Consider the following 17767-nt stretch of genomic DNA (forward strand, 5'->3'; position numbering starts at 1 on the left):
AATTGATAATTAATTTGAATAAAGTAACATTATTCAAAGGACTAAAGCAGTCCATGTCCAGTCAATATCATTGTGTTAATGATACAGTTACCATTTACAGTAATACAGTAACATGATGCAGTAACATTTTGATATTTTATATTCAAGCTAGCCTGATTCTATTAACATTAACATACAAGTAAAACAAAAATCACCAGACACAAGACAACACTAAGAAACAGTGAGTAAGTAAGAAACATATGTCAGTCGTCGTAAGTCTGTCCTTCTGTCTGGAAGTTTTTATCCACCAAAATGTGTGACTGGTATATTGCTGAGAATAATATGGGCTCTAAATTCAGATTTCAGTGCACTGCATATACACGTTGCTTTAAAGGAGGCTTTAAAAGTAGTTCAGCAGAAAATTCTGTCATTATTGTCAGTAATATTCTTTCAGCAGTCCATATAGGTCTAATAAATTATTTGGCGTAAGCTTGACAGATATTTGTAGGGACATGCACCCTTTGGTTGGGGAGGTTCTACATTCCTCTTTAGGTGCTGAGGGAAGGGCTGAGGAGAATATAAGACCCCAGCACAGACTGTGAGACAAAGTAAGCGTCCGGTTTCCAGTGTTCAGCTCCATAAGTGAAGTCTGCCAGGATGAGCCGCAGTCCAGAGAGGATGTCTTCATACCGCCGTCATTTCGAGGGCACTTTGGCAGCCAGGTCTGCCTGCCAGCTGTGGGTTTCCAGTCCATCTCCCACCCGGAAGGAGACCCGGCATCGGTCAGCAAGCTTCACCCGGAGTGGTGAGACAAGGGGGCGCATGGCCCTCAGTAACAAGGCTCGACTGACCAGGTGGGTAACGTGTAAAAATGTATTTATTGGTTATTTATGTTAGTTGTGTTCAGATTTGTCTTTTTAAAGAAGTGTGAAACAAAAAATACTAACATCAATCAGAAAAAAGTTTTCTCTTCCTTTCCTAAAGCAGTACAAGTATGGGAGCTCTGTGCTCTGGTGTGTCTAAGGATGGTGAGCTGGAATTGGACCTGGATGTGGCTGCAGAGGAGAACCGGGCCTTTATGCTGACTCGTACCCACGAAAGGCAGGAGATGGTCATCCTCAATGACCGTCTGACAGTGTATATCGAAAAAGTAATCTGCAGTCCAACCATATTCTGCTTCTGTGTTTATAATAAAACCTGAAACACATACACACAGGTCTGTTCTGTTGTCTGTTTTTCTTGTTCAGAAATGAACAAGAACATAAAAGTTAATATTACACATAGTGCTTCATAACCTTTTAAGATGAAATGGTAGCACATTGTACATTGTGGGGGTTTTTTTTGGGTTTTTTTTTACTTTTAACCTGTTTCTCACGCTCCTTGCTTTAGGTGAGAACACTGGAGTCAAAAAACAAGCAGCTGGAGGCTGAGATTGAGGCCCTGAGAAGCAGCTATGACAGATCATCTGGGCTTAGGAAACTCTACGAGTCTCAGCTGAAGGAACTGAACAGGGACGCAGAGAAAATGAGAGAGCAAAGGGTGAGAGAGAGAGTCAAGTGACTTTTTAAGTGACAAACTGAGAGAGCTGGTGTGGGTCCTTATTGTAGTCACCACTGCATTATTTCACTCCCTTATTTGTTCAGTTCTTACCCCTCAGCAGTAAAATATTGATGGAGTGTTGTTGTCGTCCTGGGGGACGGGGCTATGGCTCCCCACACCCTCTAGCAGATTGTTACATGGGCAAACCTTTTGAATACAAGCACGCTCATCCACACAGGTGTACGCACAGGTGCACACACGGGTGTTCACTGCTCACAGACACAAACTACACCTTTGTTGACTGCTACCTCAAAGGACATTGTGCGCTGCCGGTTCTGCGTGCTGCACTACAACATTCAATATTTAGTATTTACTGTTATTTACACTAAGCTACATTATTGCGATGGTGTTGTGTTAATTATGTTGCTCTCTTTTTTTCTCTCTCAACAGGTGATCCAGGAGATTGTTTCTTTATAAGTGCCCCTTCTTACTGTCCCTCTTCCCCTCTGTTTTTCTTTCCCTCCCTCTCTCTCCTTTTCTTTCTCCCTTTCCTGTCCCCCAGCCATGTCTATCCCGTCTGTAACAACTGAAAATAAAATAAATAATAATAGCAGAGGTCGATCAAATGGACCAATACGGCAAGGCCTTCAGACAACAATTCTGATGGCTAAAGAACCAAACGGGACAGGCAAAAAACAAAAACAAACAAAAAAACAAACAAACCACCAGCCTCTATCAATCTTGTACTTAGAGCTTGTTCTTGTGCTGTCATGATTCCACAGTCTCTCTTTTTTCTTTGTTTTTTTTTTCTTTCTTTTTGCAGAAACTCTGGTGTGGAAAATAAGTACCCTGCTGGGATAAGCTGGCCAAAGTGTTAAAATTTTATGTGTGTGCGTGTATTTGTAATATTTTGTTGCACATAAATGATGCGGTTCTTTTTCATGTTCTTGTTTTTTTGTGTATTGTCAAATGGTTTGCAACTGTGTCCTGTTTTCCTCCTTTACCTCTTTTCCCACATTGGGTAGTGCTAGCGCAGAGGGGTAGCACTGTTTTTTGATTCTACAGGAGTTTGACAGTTGTATCTGTGGCCTGTACAGGATCTGTCTTTGGCAGCCAAGGCGGCAATGTTGGGCCAGTTGGACACGCTGAAGGCAAGATATAATGAAGCCCTGGAGACCAGGAAGAAGTCAGAGTATGAGATTGAGGCTCTACGCCCGGTATGACACTATGAAAAGTCAATTTGTAACTTTGAATAAAGACACTTAGTAGCTGCTTGTGAAAATAAATTACATTTATATCCCTGTTGTTTCTGTTCTTCTCAGAATGTGGACGAAGCAACCTCAGCCCGGATTGCGCTGGAGAGGCAGCTGGAAAATCTGGAGGTTCAACTCTCTTTCCTGCAGAGAGTTCACAAAGAGGTAACACATAGCTGCCTCGTGGTTGGCATGTCATTCATATTCCCCATCAGTGGTTTAACGGGCTGTAAATTTGCTGGTTATTGTCAAATCCAGCTCGTGTTGATGGACAGAGTGAGTAAGACCATAAATATTGTAGTTATCTATTTGGTGTGAAAACTTCAGAGGAAGTCAAACAGACAAGTTCTGATTTATCTGTGGGGCAGAGTGGTAGATTTGCTTTCATAGAATTGAAAATGTTCCTAGCTCATTTAACTGTCCCCCACCCGTGTTTGTTTTTGTTCTACTGAAAGGAAATTGAGGAGTTGATCCTGCACATCTCTTCAGCATCCTCTGAATCTGACTTCATGTTTGGCCTCCCAGACCTTTCCCCTGCCCTAAAACAGATTCAGTCTCAGTACGACAGCATTGCTGCCAAAAACCTGGAGGTAAGTGGCATTGATGAAGCTGAAGTATGCCCCGACTCTGGAGAATTTGTCTCTAGATCTCTTTGCATCTCATTCTGTGTTGTCCAGGAAATGGAGACCTGGTATAGAACCAAGTTTCAGGACCTTGATAACACCTCCAGTGAACATATTCAAAGAGTCCGAAGTATGAGAGAGGAAATTGCTGCCTATAGGAAGAATGTGAGTGTTACTTTCTGTTCTTCTTGTGGTTCATTCTGCAACTTTTCTGGATACTCAGTGTACATATGCACAATTAGATCCTAGACAAAGAACATGAACTGGAGGTACTGAAGACAAGGAATGAGTATTTGGAGGCCCAGATCCGTGACAGATTGGAGAAATATAAGAATGAAGAGAAGGGCTTAGAGGTAACTAACTGACTGACTTATAGAGATATTTTTTGTCATCCTTTGGCCTGATCACAACAAAAAACATACACCTCTGATGTAATTTCAACAGGAGCACATTGAGGGAATTAAAGTGCATTTGAAGGTGAGCAAGGAAAAGACTGCTCTGCTGCTGCGAGAATATCAGAACCTCCTGAATGTCAAGATGGCTCTGGAGATTGAGATCGCCACCTACAGGTGAACAAGCATTACAATAGGTTTTAAGCACTTAGAACACTTAAACTGTTAATGTGCACACACACAGATGTGGGTGTATGGCTTTTACATCAAGTAGAAAATAAATAGTATTATGCAAAAGTCTTGAGACACTCCTTTTTTTCTTTACAGTTTGCTTCCAAAGAAACAGATTTCCCTTCTAATTTTCTCAAGGCTTTGTGAAGGTTTTCAATGTTTTTCTTTGGACATTGCCACCCTTTTTCACTAATTTTCAGTCCAGTTCTTGTACCTGTCCTTATTTGGTAAACCACGTAACACTGACCTATTAATCATTCATTTACAACTCATAAATGAAGCCTCATTAGAAATGGCCTTAGTGGAAGGGTGGCTGTCAAGAAGGAAAACAGGAAGAAAAGGTGGAGGTATGCAAAATTACACAAGATGTGGAAAGAAAATCGGGCAACAGATCAGATGGATGTAAACCGGTAAAACTTTGGTTCAAATTGTCATCAGTTTTCCTTTCTTTTTTTGTATGTTTGTGTGTTAGAAAACTGATTGAGGGGGAAGACAGCCGATTGGGCACCATGGTCCAAAGCCTTTCCTTGACTGGAGGCTTGCAACTTCCTTCCAGTGATAGCAAATGTGCTCTCTCAGCACCTTCAAAGCTGGGTGGATCTTTGAGTGATACAAGCGGTAACAGCACTGAGAGAGCTGCAGGTGCTGGCCGAATAGCAGCAGCCTCATCAGACATCCAGGCTGATGGTAACTTAGAGAAGCAGGCAACAGTGATGTCCAAGAGAAAGACGGTCCTCATCAGGTAGAGGATGACTTTGGCACGGAATGCATGACACATAAAACCTGTAACATTTTCAGCCAGATCTCTAGTGACTACACAGTAATCATATTATTCTGTCTGATCTCCCCTTTCCCAGAACAGTTAAGACAGATGAGGACATTTACGAAAGTGACACACAGGAGTGCACCATCGTCATTTCCGGAGCAGCTGATGATACAGATGAAGAATAAACCCCCAGCTCTGTGATTCTTTTTGAGTACATCTGGTGTGCCGTCATCACTCCGCTCTGCCTGGTCCTAACTCGCTCTCAGCCTCTGCTTATTTAACCCTCCTGTGTGACATGAGCATGTCACTGAAAGTAAGAAAAATGAACAGCAAGCAAAAATAGTTGTGGTTGTCAATTCAATCATAGAATTCTATCAGTGTTACTTCACTGTAATTAAAAAAACCCCACTCTCCTTTTTTTCATTATTTAATTCAAATAATAGCAGCAAAGCCGATTCAACAGTCATTATGTAAACTTACATGATTTAATGAAAATTAAGGGAATTATTTAAAATAACTGTTCACAAATATCTGGGACCAAGTGAAATGACCACCCACATTAAAACCAGCTGTTTGACTGTTTAAATTTTATATACACACACACACACACACACACACACACAATTCCCCCAACCTTTATTAATTCCCCTGATGTGTACCCCATCATCAGAGTGACAGAAATACAAAGAAAATAAGGACAATATAAAATCATTTGGTATCACCTGACTCTAAAAAAATAAAAAATAAAATAATGATCAGCAATTCTGTAATTCTGATCGATCAATATGGTGTGTTTGTGTGATTGTGGTTCTAATGCAATGGTTTGGGTTCATCCCCAACTCCTCCAGCAAGGCGATACACTGCAAGGCTGACTTCATGTGCCAGGGCGTCAGCACTCTCCTGAAACAACACAGAGCCAGAGTATTATTCACAAAACCCTTCCCTTCCAGATATTTTTTAACCTCAGTAAAACTGGCATGAGAATCAATAACAGAGAAAACTTGGAAAATAGATTTCTCACCTGCGTGTCTGCCTCTGCATATACTCTCACCACATCCTCGGTGCCAGAGGGCCTCACGAAGGAGCGAGCCTGTTTGTACTTCTTCACTAAATTGTCGATGGCCTCCTGCAGGCCTGCTGGGGTCACCGCCCGCCTCTCTGCATCTGTTGTGTCTATCACCCTGCGGTCCGCCACCTACACAAAAAAAGAAAAAGAAAAAAGATCACCCTCAGGAGCCACTATCTCTAACTCGCTTGAAGTAGACACAGACACTCTACTATGTGCAGGGTTATAGTAGACAAACATTTATCTAAAAAAATAAAAGCCTCCTTAGTTTGGTTCGGCATTGCTGTATCATACTATGGAATAAATTAAATGTAAAGTGCGTATTTCTTTCTATCAGTCACACTTTATATCCTGGATATAATACATAACTATACAATATGAGCACCTTGACTTTAAGTTGCCTATTTGGCAGGTCGGTATAGATGGTGTCCCACTGCTGGATAGTCATTCCTTTGATGGCCAGTATGGCTTCAATCAGCAGCATGTCAGAAATGGCATCTCCTACAGTCTTTAAAAGAAAATATCAACGTTAACAACAGAGCTCCATTGTCTGCATGAGCTCAGTTCAACATTGATGTCAGCGTGAGCGTGCCTGGTTGATGACGTTGATCGTGTTTCGCAGCAGGAGAGCTGCTTTCTTCCTCTCGTCGTTGACGTTTGTGTCCTCAGCCAGCTGCTGGATTTTCTCTTCAGCTGCCTTGCTGAACAACACCTGATCCAAACACAAACAAACGCAGGATGACACATTACTTCTGATTTTTAGCCTTACAGGTGATTTTCAGTGCATTTAAATATGTGTGCATATGTGTGTACTCACTGTTCCGTGGCCATTGGCCTCAAAGTACACACCGACATCAAACTCCTGGGCTACATGGTGAAGATGCTTCACTCCAGTCTTCGTACACCTCACTAAGACCTAAGTGTCAAATAAATCTGTGAGAACCGTCCTCTCCATATAAATACTAAATAAAACACCTGAATTCTCTGTGGAATTTTTTTTGTCACCTTCATTGTGTTCTCCAGATAGTGTGTTGAACTTCCATTAGCATAAGCAGTTTGCACTACTGCTATCTTCAAGTCTAGTCCAGCCTGTGCATTCCAAGGGAGAAAAAATACAAAGAACAGCGATTCTTGGTAAGTGCGTGCCCGTATGTCATTTACATGATTTTTTTTTTTTTTTAGAGTATACCTGTGTGAGCAGCTCTTTGAGAAAAGTGCTGATGAGGGTAGCCATCTTGTCTCCATCCAGCAGGTGAAATGTTCCTTCAGAGTCCGTGTAGTAATAAACTATTCGATCGGCGTCGCCATCAAAGGAACAGCATCGCTCTCCTGGGTTAATCTGAATGCCTTCATGTGAGAATGCAAGACAGGTCTCGCATATTAAAACGATTACAGTACATTCAAGTAATTTAACTGGCCCTATGCGCACCTGTTGGGGGTTTTTGCTGCACCTTCACATAGTCGGCTCCGCACTGGTGGTTCAGCCTTCCTTTGCTGCCATCATTATTAAGAGAAATTTGTAGCTCTTTCTTCAGGTGACTCTCCATCTCACGTACCTTCAGAGCCCCGATGCCATTAGCGCCATCCAGGCAGAGGTGCTTCTGGTCATCCGTACGGTTGGACGTCTAATGGAAAGAAAAACATGGAGGAGAGAAAGAAAGGAGTAGTTCCTGGATGAATGAATGTATCATAAAACACGTTGACACAAACAAACAAAGAGTGACTGAATGCAAGCGCAAAATAACACACGACACACTTCTGCTTCTTACATTCTTGGTGAGCTGAATGAAAGCTTGGCAGAATTTAGTGTAGTATCCTTCCACTGTGGCCTCTCCATATTTACCCTGCGTGTTTTGACAGCAGACCATGTAGTGAAGCTGAGGGGTGGTCACCAAACCATAGTCTGAAAGGACAGATGGAAAGGATAAAAAGGCAGATAAGGAGCCAGAAGAAGAACCAACAATAATAGAACAAAAACAAAAACAAAAAAGCCAAGCAAAGAAGGAAACTAATACATTGCAAAGCATATATTTTAATGCAACCCAGCTGAGGGCCAGCCAATCACAGGAATATCTTTTAGGTATCCACTTCTCTTACCTTTGCTGTGACCACCAAGAGCAGAAACTCCATCCAGTACTGCTTGTGAAAGGCTGGCACTGCTGCTCCTACAGGCAGAGGACACGACTGTAAAGAAGCTATTCTACTCATACACACAGGTTTATATTTGATCAGTTTTTGATTTATTTGTTTGTAGTAAGACATTATACCTAGTATCTTTTCCCACAAACACATTAGCCTCCTGGCTCATGTTAATGGCCTCCTTTTCTATAATGTTCTTCAGAGCAGTGAGCAAGTCTTCCTGATCTGCATTGGCCAGCTGGGTGGCATGCTCCTCCCAGTCCTGTGTCACCATCTCGCCCATCGGGTCAACGAGCTTCACACCGTTGTCTTCCTACACAAGTACAGACATGATGAGACAAAAAAGGAATGGGCTAAAGTTGTAATTTATGATGAAAATAAACCATAGCTATTTGCGCTTATGAATCCCTCTAACCTCTGGGTTGTGCGATGCAGTGACCATGACACCGATGGTTGCTTTGGTCTTTTTGGAGCGCACTGTGGCCAACAGACCCATCCTGAACATGATGTGGTCCAGCTGTTTGGCGTTGGTCCTGAAGCCAGAAGTACCATACTGCAAAACAAGCCCTACGGGCTTCGGGTGCAAAGCGGACAGCTTTGATATTTCTTGAAATTCGGCCATTGCTGAAACATATCAGAAAAGCATCAGTGGCAGAGAAAGTGTTAAGATCTTCCTTAAAAGCCCCGCCATGTTAACCTTACTTGAATTATAACATGTACAGTTATTATTATGCAATAAAAGCAAGGGATTCAAGCTACCGATGCATACCATAACACTTATCAAAAAAAATGATTATCTGTTTATTAACAGATAATTTTTAAAATAAACTCTTTAACAAACAATGGACTATTTAGAGGAGTTCTGAAGATCTCTAAAAGTTCCCTGATATTGTTTTTAAAGAAGGAATACTCGAAAAATGTTCTTTGGAGAATTTTGTACAAGTCTTTGTTATTAAAGAATGTTCCCTTTGAAGTTTGTCTTTAAAGTTTCACAAATTAATTTTGAATGAAAGTTTTATGATGGTTAAATGAAGGTTTTACAAAACAAACCCTCAGAGAACATTCCTAAAAAAAAGAAAATTGCAAACACTAAATTTGTAGGAAACACTCTACGCATCTTCTCTCAAGACTCTTTTTCATAAAGTCCTAGAGGGAATCTTCAGGGTGTGCTCCCTCTAAACAATAGTTTTCACAAAATAATTTCTGGGTAACTCCTCAGGTAGTGTTCCCTGGAGGTTCCTGAAGCCTCTCTGAAGGTTTCAGAGAATTACATTTTTCAGGGAACCTTTGCTAAAAAGGTTCTTCACATTTTTTGTGAAGAAAAAAAGAATTCCTTTTACAGAAGTTTGCACTGCCAGATTAGTAAATCCAGCATACACTTTAGCTGTATTAAACAGAACTATAAAACCAAATTCATTGGAGTAATAAAGAACATCTTATTCAGAAAAGCAATGTTGTAAAATCGGTAGAAACGAGAGGTATGAATGTCATCGAGCTTGAAGTAACTCATGTACTAAGTACTATGTTAAAATGGTTGGAGCATTTGTAAAAAATTAACATTATGGTTTAGTATCCTGGCATATCTTTTACAAAAAGCTGGAGGAATAACATTAATGTTGATGTAATTAAAAGTTAGTTAAGTTTCAAGTTTTCTGATTATCACGCTGTTAATTAAGTTACATAGACACTGTTCATTAATGGTTGTCGTAGAAAAAAAAAAGCATTTCCTGTGTTAGAATATGATATGATTAAGTTTCGGGTTTCTATAAAGAGCCAAGGTGGAATTTCGTTGTGTAAGCCTTTTGATTATTGGAAAGTTTTATATTTATAAGTGTAGTTTTGTTTATTCCAAGTTTTTCTGCATTTAAAAATTATGCAATTTATCTTCAGTGTATAAAATGATTGGAAAAGAGGAATGCTTTAAAACAGAAATACTTGGAATGAGTTAATTTAAGGTACTTCATTTATTTGTTTATATTCTGTTTTTCTTTGCTGGCTGGAATATTTGATGAACATGTTTGACAGTAATGCCTGTTTGTTTACTTGAAGGCAGTTTAGTAAAAGGATAAATAAATAAATAAATAAAAAAATAAAAAAATAAAAAAATAAATAAATAAATAAATACAATTTTGGCTCTAGCAAAGGTAATACCACCTGTATATGTTATGTGTGTGTGTGTGTCCCAGCTTTACTGTTTGAACATATTTGCAAAACAAGCCTAGCAAACCATGAAGGTTATTACTATAAATAATGGTTCGCTAATCGTAATTTGGGTAAAATGTTTTAATTAGTCGTGATTTTGATTTGAGGTCACATGCCCAAGCCCTGGTCTGGAAATGCTTACTTTATTAAAATGCTGTTTATCATATTTAACCATATTTAATAGGCTAAAAACACGGCGACTGGACTAAACACTGACAGCGCTTAATGAGGGCAAAGTATAAAGCTCAATAAAATGAAGCACAACAAATGAATGGCAAAGAAAGTTACGTGCTTCTCCCAAGTAAAATAAGTTACATAAAATCGTCTCAAGCCACATAAACCAAGAGACTACAATAAACGCGTTGTGTTTAAACCAAAGGTTGCGCTGTGCAGCAGATTCGCTTAATTTTAATTTACTTACTGTTGTGTTTTCTGAAGTATCTCCACTACAGTGCAGTCAGTGAAAAGCTTCCTGGATCTAGGTTCCTCCTTCTCCCTTCTCACTGGAGACGTGGCTTCATTTCCGCGTACGTCACGTGTTGCGAATACACAGCGCATGCTCAGCCAGAGTCGAGAGTTGTTGTTTTTTTGTTCCTTTTTTATACTTTACTGTCGGTACATTTTATTTTCCTAATTATCGTATTTTTTTTTCAGCTCATTTTCACAATGAGAAAGAAAACAAAAACAAAAGTAAAACAACACAGAAGTAAAACAAAATCAAAACACACAAGTGATACAACTGAGGGTTCTATTTAGAGCTCTGCAGAGCACTGGATCGTGACGTCGCCGACGTCATGCATTATAGTGCCCTGACTGGGCACCTCCCGTACACTTCATATCAGACATCTCTTTCATGGGTACAGGCTGCAGGACAGCTGCGAAAGCAAAATCTTTATTCCTTTGTTTCCGGAAAGCCAGCTTTTGAAATGCGACAATGAAATCTGGGTAGGATTTTACACCTCAGACACACAGAAGTCTCTGCGACTCCCTCTGACTGGCATCACCACAAGCCCTTCCACTTGCTGCTGCACCAAAACATGAAGTGTTGTAATGAAACACTGTACCATAATAAAATACATGAAAAACAATTTAATTATGAATTACTCTAATTCTGAAAGATTCACTGTACAGTTTAGTGTAACTATAGTGTAGAAACGTAAGGGCATTATGACACTGCAATATTAAAATTCCAAGTAAAACCTTTTGCCTAATAAAGATGTATGTGGTGCTATAAGATGTAAAATTATAAACTGGAAAAGAAAAGAAATATGTAAACCTGCAGCATTAAAAATACCAAGTAAAAAGAAACTATGCAAAGTGTCTTTGCAGGGCCAAAGATCCAAAAAATGTTTTTCTGCATGAGTCACAGAGCCAAGCCTCACTGGTTGCCTGACTGAGTCCCACAAATGTTTTGTTGAGAAAATGTTGCATTCTGTGTTGATCTTATAGTAAAGAATGCTAGTAACCCAGCTTCTACATTTAAATCAGCATTATGGGTGGGTAAGCACTGTACATCTGTGTGGTTTTAAAAGCATTTTATGAATGTCTGTGTACTTGAAATGGTTTGGCCTGTAAGAAAGGGGAAAGAGTTGCTGAACTAATAAAGTTTAGCCTATATGAAAGCAGGAAAAAAATGTCAACTGTGTGAGTTAAAAGTTTCAAGAGTCTAGACTTTATTGTCATTATGCAAGCATAATAAAATGAAGGCAATACTTCTTCACACAGTGCAATAAAACTTAGATAAGCTAAATATACTGACATAATATGAATATAAACAATATATATAAACATAATTTATGACATGCGTTAAAATGTATAGTTTGAATAAGTGTGTATATGTCTACTCATAACTATATACAACCATTCCAGGTGACGACCCCATGAAGCTCATTAAGAAAATGCCAAGAGTGTGCAAAGCAGTAATCAAAGCAAAGAGTGGTTATTTTGAAGATCTAAAACATGTTTTGAGTTATTTCACACTTTTTTGTTTCTGCATAATTCCATATGCTTTAAGTGAAAATCTACACTGTAATAGTTATCAAAATATAGAAAAAACATTAAATAATTAGGTGTGTCCAAGCCTTTTACTCATATTATATTTAAATATATGTATGTGTGTAGTTTCACACCTACTGATCACTAATTCGGCAGCGTAAGTCACCATGGCAATTTAGCCTGGCAAGAAGTGAATCCAGGGTCAACCTTGAAGTTACCTGGATAAGCCCAAATCTGACTACAGGCTGGTGTCCATCTTTTATTAAAATAATTATCTTGTTAATAATTAAATTAAAAAACCTAGCCTAAATAACAAGAACACAAACAAGATTCACAATATCAGATAAGCCAAGGGCTCATAATAGCAGCATAAATGACTAACTTTGGTTTTACGTGAACAACAACATGGCCGGGTCTACCCAGAATGCATCGTGATTATCGAGCTCTCTGGCAGAGTTGAGCTACAAGCAAATACGATAACTCACCATATGGCATACATCCCCAATATCATCTGCTCTGAATACAAAATACGTGATGTTCCCAAATACAAAACAAAAAAATATTGTGATCAGTAGTTTTTTGTGGTTTAACATGTGATTAAAAATACCTCTGCCGATCACATATTTAAAAGGAGCCTGCTTAGAGCAGGGATTGTTTCACCTTCATCATCTGTCACTCCGCGTGATCTACGAGCAGCCCCGGTGGGATACAGCCCACATGCAGCAGCTAGTATGCCACCATGACGCTGGTGTATTAACCCTTTGGCGCAAATTGATAGCGATTTCTGTACTGTGACCCCCCCATGCCCACACCCCTTTAAGAGACGTGGTGATGCGACGTGTGTCACCCAACCCTGTCCGAGAAGCTGCCGAGAGGAGAGTCTGGATGGACTTGTAGACAGGTCAAATAAATAAACAAACCACAGGGGGAAGGGGAAAAGGAAATTCCCTCCTCGCTTTTCCTGTTCCCGAGCCTCTTGCGCTGCGCAGTGTTGGCGACGGGAAGCGGTGCGCAATTTTCTATCTGAGGAAAGGACCACAGCCTGAAACGGCATTTCCGAGCCGAGACTGACGGATCAAAGAGGAAAGAAAAGCCGCAATCTGACGACCTGCTTTGCACTGCGGGTTCTTCGTTTATTCAAAAGCTTTTTTTTTTTAATGCAACAACGAAGGAGGGAAAGGGAGCCAAAACCGGTGTTCCCCCCCAACAGGGACATTTGACCGACTTATGCAGCGCTGATTTATATACCTTATTTTTCAGAAACACTGTTCTACGATTAGACGAGTCTATTCCATTGCTGGAATAAATTTCACCGGGTTGAGAAAATAGCTTTCGTCGCCAGCTTGTTACATAACCGAGTGGCTTTAGCTCTCCAAGGTGCTGAAGTGAACGGTCGGAGCCTATAACAGAACGAGCCGCCGGGAATTCACAACCTTGCGTAAGTCTACTCATGCAACGGCGAATATTAACAACGTGACCACACGATTTACTGCGAAAATAACATTTATCCAGCTCATTTTCTCTGCTTTCCCCCCACCCCCTCCCACACATAAGGTCGCAGGCCTATATTATCTGGGAGAGGGACGCACTCATCTCACTGAACCGCAGGGAAGAAGCTGGGTTGTATTCGTATTTCCCCCCCTCCCCCTCACCGTCCTGTGGTGAAATAAATTCCTGAGGAGGTCGAAACAACTAGGAGAAAATGTCGGGGCAAACGCTCACGGATCGCATTGCCGCTGCGCAGTACCAGCTAACGGGATCGGATATGGCCCGGGCTGTCTGCAAAGCCACCACTCACGAAGTGATGGCGCCCAAGAAAAAGCACCTGGAATGTAAGTGTGGCCCTCATCCTCACTGCACTGACTGTAGCTTTATAGGTCCTAGGCCTTACATATTACACAGCCACACACGCAGACCATGCCAGCATTATGGGCTTGTTCGTTCCGTTTACTTAAATGGGTGTGCTGCAGGATATAGTAGCCATGGTGATGACCCCCTCTGTTGACCCTTTGTGTCCAGCGAAGATGGTGGACACCCAGGGAGAAAGAAGGAGAGATTGGGAAGGAGAAACATGTATGATTTTAAGGTAGTTTGACAGACCCATTTAAGTTTCCCTCCCCCTGCTGTTTCAAGGCCACTTTCTTTTACTCCATGCTGAAACCGACTGTAACCGAGGTGGTGCAGCGTACAGGAGCCTGTGCACTAACTGGGTTAGAGTGGAGCCATTTAAGACCAATAAAGTCACAGCTGAATTAAATTACGAACCTCACAGCTTCATTGACACATCTACAGATGACAGCAGGAGCCACCTCCACAAATCATCATTACCACAAACACTGAGTCAACCCAAAGCAGTGGCACTGCTCTGGATAGTTTGATTGGCTCTTTTTCTTGTATGTCTGCCTGTGTGTTTTCCAAGGGTGTGTGTGTGTGTGTGGTCAGGTCTAGTCTGGTTCTGTGTCTTCTGCTAGGACTTTATATCTTGTGATCCACTCCCCTGCTGAATAATTTAAAAATCAGCCAATGGCTGTCTTGCATAATTTACAAAGCCAAAGGTGACAATGCAAAAGCTAGACTACACCAGAGAGCATTGTTTCCTCATTCTCTGCTGCTCCATGTGATAGTTTCAGTGTTTCTAGCTTTCAGTGGTGCTGATTTGGACATGTGCATGTGTGGACGTGTTGGGAAAACCTTTACCGGCACTGCTTGTAGCCTTTTTGTCCAAGGACATAAAACTGCTGCAGACATGTAGAGATTTCTCTATATATTTTCATTTAGTAAGCTATAACATAAACATGTGTCTTTTATTTCCATAATCAAATAGGTTATACTGGGTCTATTTCTAGGGTAATTCAACAGGGCAGTTCAACAGACTTCTGGTATGTAGGCCACTGTGCCTCTGCTGCAGTCTTGGCTGGAGGAAATTCCTCACCTCAAAACAGTAAAACACATTTTCACTATGAAGACCTATGAAGAACCACACATAGCAAAAAAATCTAATAAACAACTAAAGGCTCACTAGGGTAATTTTTAATGATCAAAACATTTCTAATTAGCTAGCTTTCAGTGTTTTTGATTAATAATATTAAATATATTATGCAACTACAGTTTTTAGTTATTGCTTGGTGATTATTAGGGTTATTCAATGCTTGACATGCATGTGTAGCGGTGGTTGTGCAGTGCAGTTGCCAAGGGAACAGATTAATAGTGTCAGGGGGCAGTGTAATGACAGAAGGGGACTCTGAGAAGAAAGAGTGGAAATGACAGGCCTGTCATCACTAGACTGCAGAGGAAATCACAATGGATGTGTAGCTATTAAACTGAGATATTTGTTTTGGTCTTTCAGTACAGTTAACTGTCTGACCTTTTTAGTGACATGGTCCACTTTTATGAGAACAAATTACTGATTTGATTGTCTTCAGCAACATAATAAGTAGCCTTAGAAGAAGCAGGTGTGTAAATATGGATTAGTAAGAACATACAGGTGCCTTTCCACCCATGAATAAACTACAAACTAAAAGCTCAAAATGTTATGTGCTTTTCCTTTGGAGCAAAAATCGCCTTGTCTTTTGACTTAGATGTCTGTGTTTGATTTTATTATGAAACGGGCTGGGGTTAAATGACACACTGCATTGAATTTTGTATTTCTGGTTTGTCTAGTCATGCATGGTTATGGCAAACATAGTGAAAGAAACAATGGAGGGCATGTACAGAGTTAATGTATCCACCCAAGGTCAATGAAAGAGTAGCATTTTCTCATCACCACAGGCACTGATTGTCTGTTTTTTAAAGGTCAAATTGGTATAAAAATTGCTGTTATGAAGAGTGTCCCAGTGTTCTTACCTGATCTAGAACTATGTCATACGAGCTTTAGATTATTCAGTCAGTAGTTTAGTACCTGAGTCAGCCTGGCTCTTTCCAGATGTAGAACACGTGCCCACCGGCATCTATAAACTTCACAAACTAACATTTTACATCTCCTTGATTTAAAGATGCAATTCATAAGTGGAAGGGGTTGCTGGATAAATGATATGACCTCACTTATATGCTGTGTGGGCCAGTCCTTGGTATTGCCTATTGTCAGTGACTCTGGGAGGGGGCATCTAAATCTTGTGTGAGGAAGTATAAATGCAGGAAGAAACCAAACTGCTAAGACGTCAGACATCATTAAGTTTATGTTTTTTTCATTGACTGTCTTTCATTCAGCATGATTAAAAAGAGTAAAGAATCACAGACTGTAAAAAAAAAAAAAAAATCCTCTCCGGACAACATTGCTATTCCGTCACCTGGTGCTAGCTAATTAGCATGCTAACTTAAGCAGACAGTGCAATATACTAACTTACATATTTGACAACTTCAACATACTGTAATGTCCTATTTTTTTTAATTCTTCACAGTCTGTTTAGTTAGATTAAGTTTCTAAACAGTGTTTTAAAGAAACACTGTATATATTGAAAGTGGAATATTGCTATTTTCAGATTGCAGAGTAACATGGAAGAGGCTTTATGGTGTAGTGGATTATAAGTGAAAGATCCCTGGTTTGATGCAGACCCAAAGGGAAGAGACACAACTTCCTTTTGCATAAAAATTCTGCCAACTCAAACAAATGGAGCTACTTGCTGTAGGGAGTGTGTGGTGTGGGAGCACTAACTTCCTAATTTCCTGTTGTCAGCGTGAGATGAATTTACTAGCTTTGGCTAATTTTGATGTATTTAGATAAAGCAAGGCTAGAAAGTTTTCCCCTGTTTTGAGAACTTATGCTAACCTGTGCTAACCTTCAAATATCTTTATCCATGCACTGTATTTCACATATAAACATTAGAGTACTGGTAGAATAGAATAGAATAATCCTTTAATTGTCCCACAAGGGGAAATTTGGGTGTAACAGCAGCAAGAAAGACACATATACAAACAAACAGTACACAAGACACAGAACAGAAACATACACAATTTTTACATATTTACATCAACGACAATGGTTACCAAAAACAGAGTACTGTACCTTTATTAAATTAAATAAAATTTAATACAGATCAGAGGCAAACCGTGGTTATAGTGTGAATCGGTTGATAAAATAGTGTCATGTTACAGCGCTGATGTAAACATCTATGTTTGTTGGGAGCAGTTCTGATTGTACAGTCTGACAGCTGCAGGGAGGAAGGACCTGCGGAAACGCTCCTTCATGCGTCGAGGATGCAGCAGTCTGTCACTGAAGCAGCTCTGCAGTTCAGTAACATTTACATGCATGGGGTGGGAGACTCTGTCCATCAGAGATGTTATTTTGGCCAGAGTCCTTCTGTCTCCCCCCACCTGCACTGGGTCCAGGGTGCATCCCAGAACAGAGCTGGCCTTCCTAATGAGTTTATCCAATCTCTTCCTCTCAGCTGCCGATAAACTACTGCTCCAACATACAACACTGTAAAAAATGACAGATGCCACCACAGAGTCATAGAAGGTCTTTAAAAGCGCTCCCTGGACTCCAAATGACCTCAGCCGCCTCAGCAGGTAGAGTCTGCTCTGACCCTTCCTGTAAAGAGTATCAGTGTCGTGGCTCCAGTCTAGCTTATTATTCAGGTGACCAC

General features: G+C 40.4%; 3 protein-coding genes across 13 annotated transcripts in view; 2 read left to right on the plus strand and 1 right to left on the minus strand.

Annotated features, from left to right (window-relative positions):
- The first annotated feature begins 500 nt into the window (after positions 1-500).
- ngs (notochord granular surface) lies at positions 501-5141 on the plus strand. 3 transcript variants are annotated; one of them, XM_005914275.3, is made up of 11 exons: positions 501-833; positions 964-1129; positions 1369-1518; positions 2616-2735; positions 2841-2936; positions 3227-3361; positions 3449-3559; positions 3637-3747; positions 3839-3963; positions 4490-4759; positions 4880-5141. In XM_005914275.3, exons 1-11 carry the CDS (start codon positions 637-639, stop codon positions 4881-4883), a joined length of 1485 nt encoding a protein of 494 aa, XP_005914337.1. In that variant the 5' UTR covers positions 501-636; the 3' UTR covers positions 4884-5141. The 3 variants fall into 3 exon arrangements, with proteins under 3 accessions (XP_005914337.1, XP_005914336.1, XP_005914335.1); XM_005914274.3 differs by having other exon boundaries at positions 502-833; positions 967-1129; positions 4875-5141; XM_005914273.3 differs by having other exon boundaries at positions 503-833; positions 4875-5141.
- Positions 5142-5194: 53 nt separating this feature from the next.
- Positions 5195-10768, minus strand: pgm3 (phosphoglucomutase 3). Its single transcript, XM_005914276.3, has 13 exons — positions 10612-10768; positions 8404-8612; positions 8117-8301; positions 7947-8014; positions 7619-7752; positions 7279-7474; positions 7039-7196; positions 6855-6938; positions 6667-6765; positions 6442-6561; positions 6235-6357; positions 5805-5978; positions 5195-5683 (listed from the first exon to the last, which is right to left on the minus strand). The coding sequence occupies exons 2-13, from the start codon at positions 8608-8610 to the stop codon at positions 5594-5596; spliced, it is 1638 nt and encodes a 545-aa protein (XP_005914338.1). The 5' UTR covers positions 8611-8612; positions 10612-10768; the 3' UTR covers positions 5195-5593.
- Positions 10769-12889: 2121 nt separating this feature from the next.
- The window catches only part of snap91b (synaptosome associated protein 91b), a 30480-nt gene continuing 25602 nt past the window's right edge, over positions 12890-17767 (plus strand). For 3 of the 9 annotated variants that reach the window (XM_014337707.2, XM_014337706.2, XM_042227046.1), the window contains exons 1-2: positions 12893-13623; positions 13740-14017. In XM_014337707.2, the coding sequence (XP_014193193.1) occupies positions 13888-14017 (130 nt within the window). In that variant the 5' untranslated portion in view covers positions 12893-13623; positions 13740-13887. Of the gene's footprint in view, positions 13624-13739; positions 14018-17767 lie in introns of all 9 variants that reach the window. The other 6 variants (XM_042227044.1, XM_005914271.3, XM_014337712.2 and 3 more) reach the window with 4 other exon arrangements.

Source organism: Haplochromis burtoni, unplaced genomic scaffold (assembly GCF_018398535.1).
Source record: "Haplochromis burtoni strain Fernald_Lab_line unplaced genomic scaffold, NCSU_Asbu1 Contig_8, whole genome shotgun sequence".
NCBI classification, from domain to species: domain Eukaryota; kingdom Metazoa; phylum Chordata; class Actinopteri; order Cichliformes; family Cichlidae; genus Haplochromis; species Haplochromis burtoni.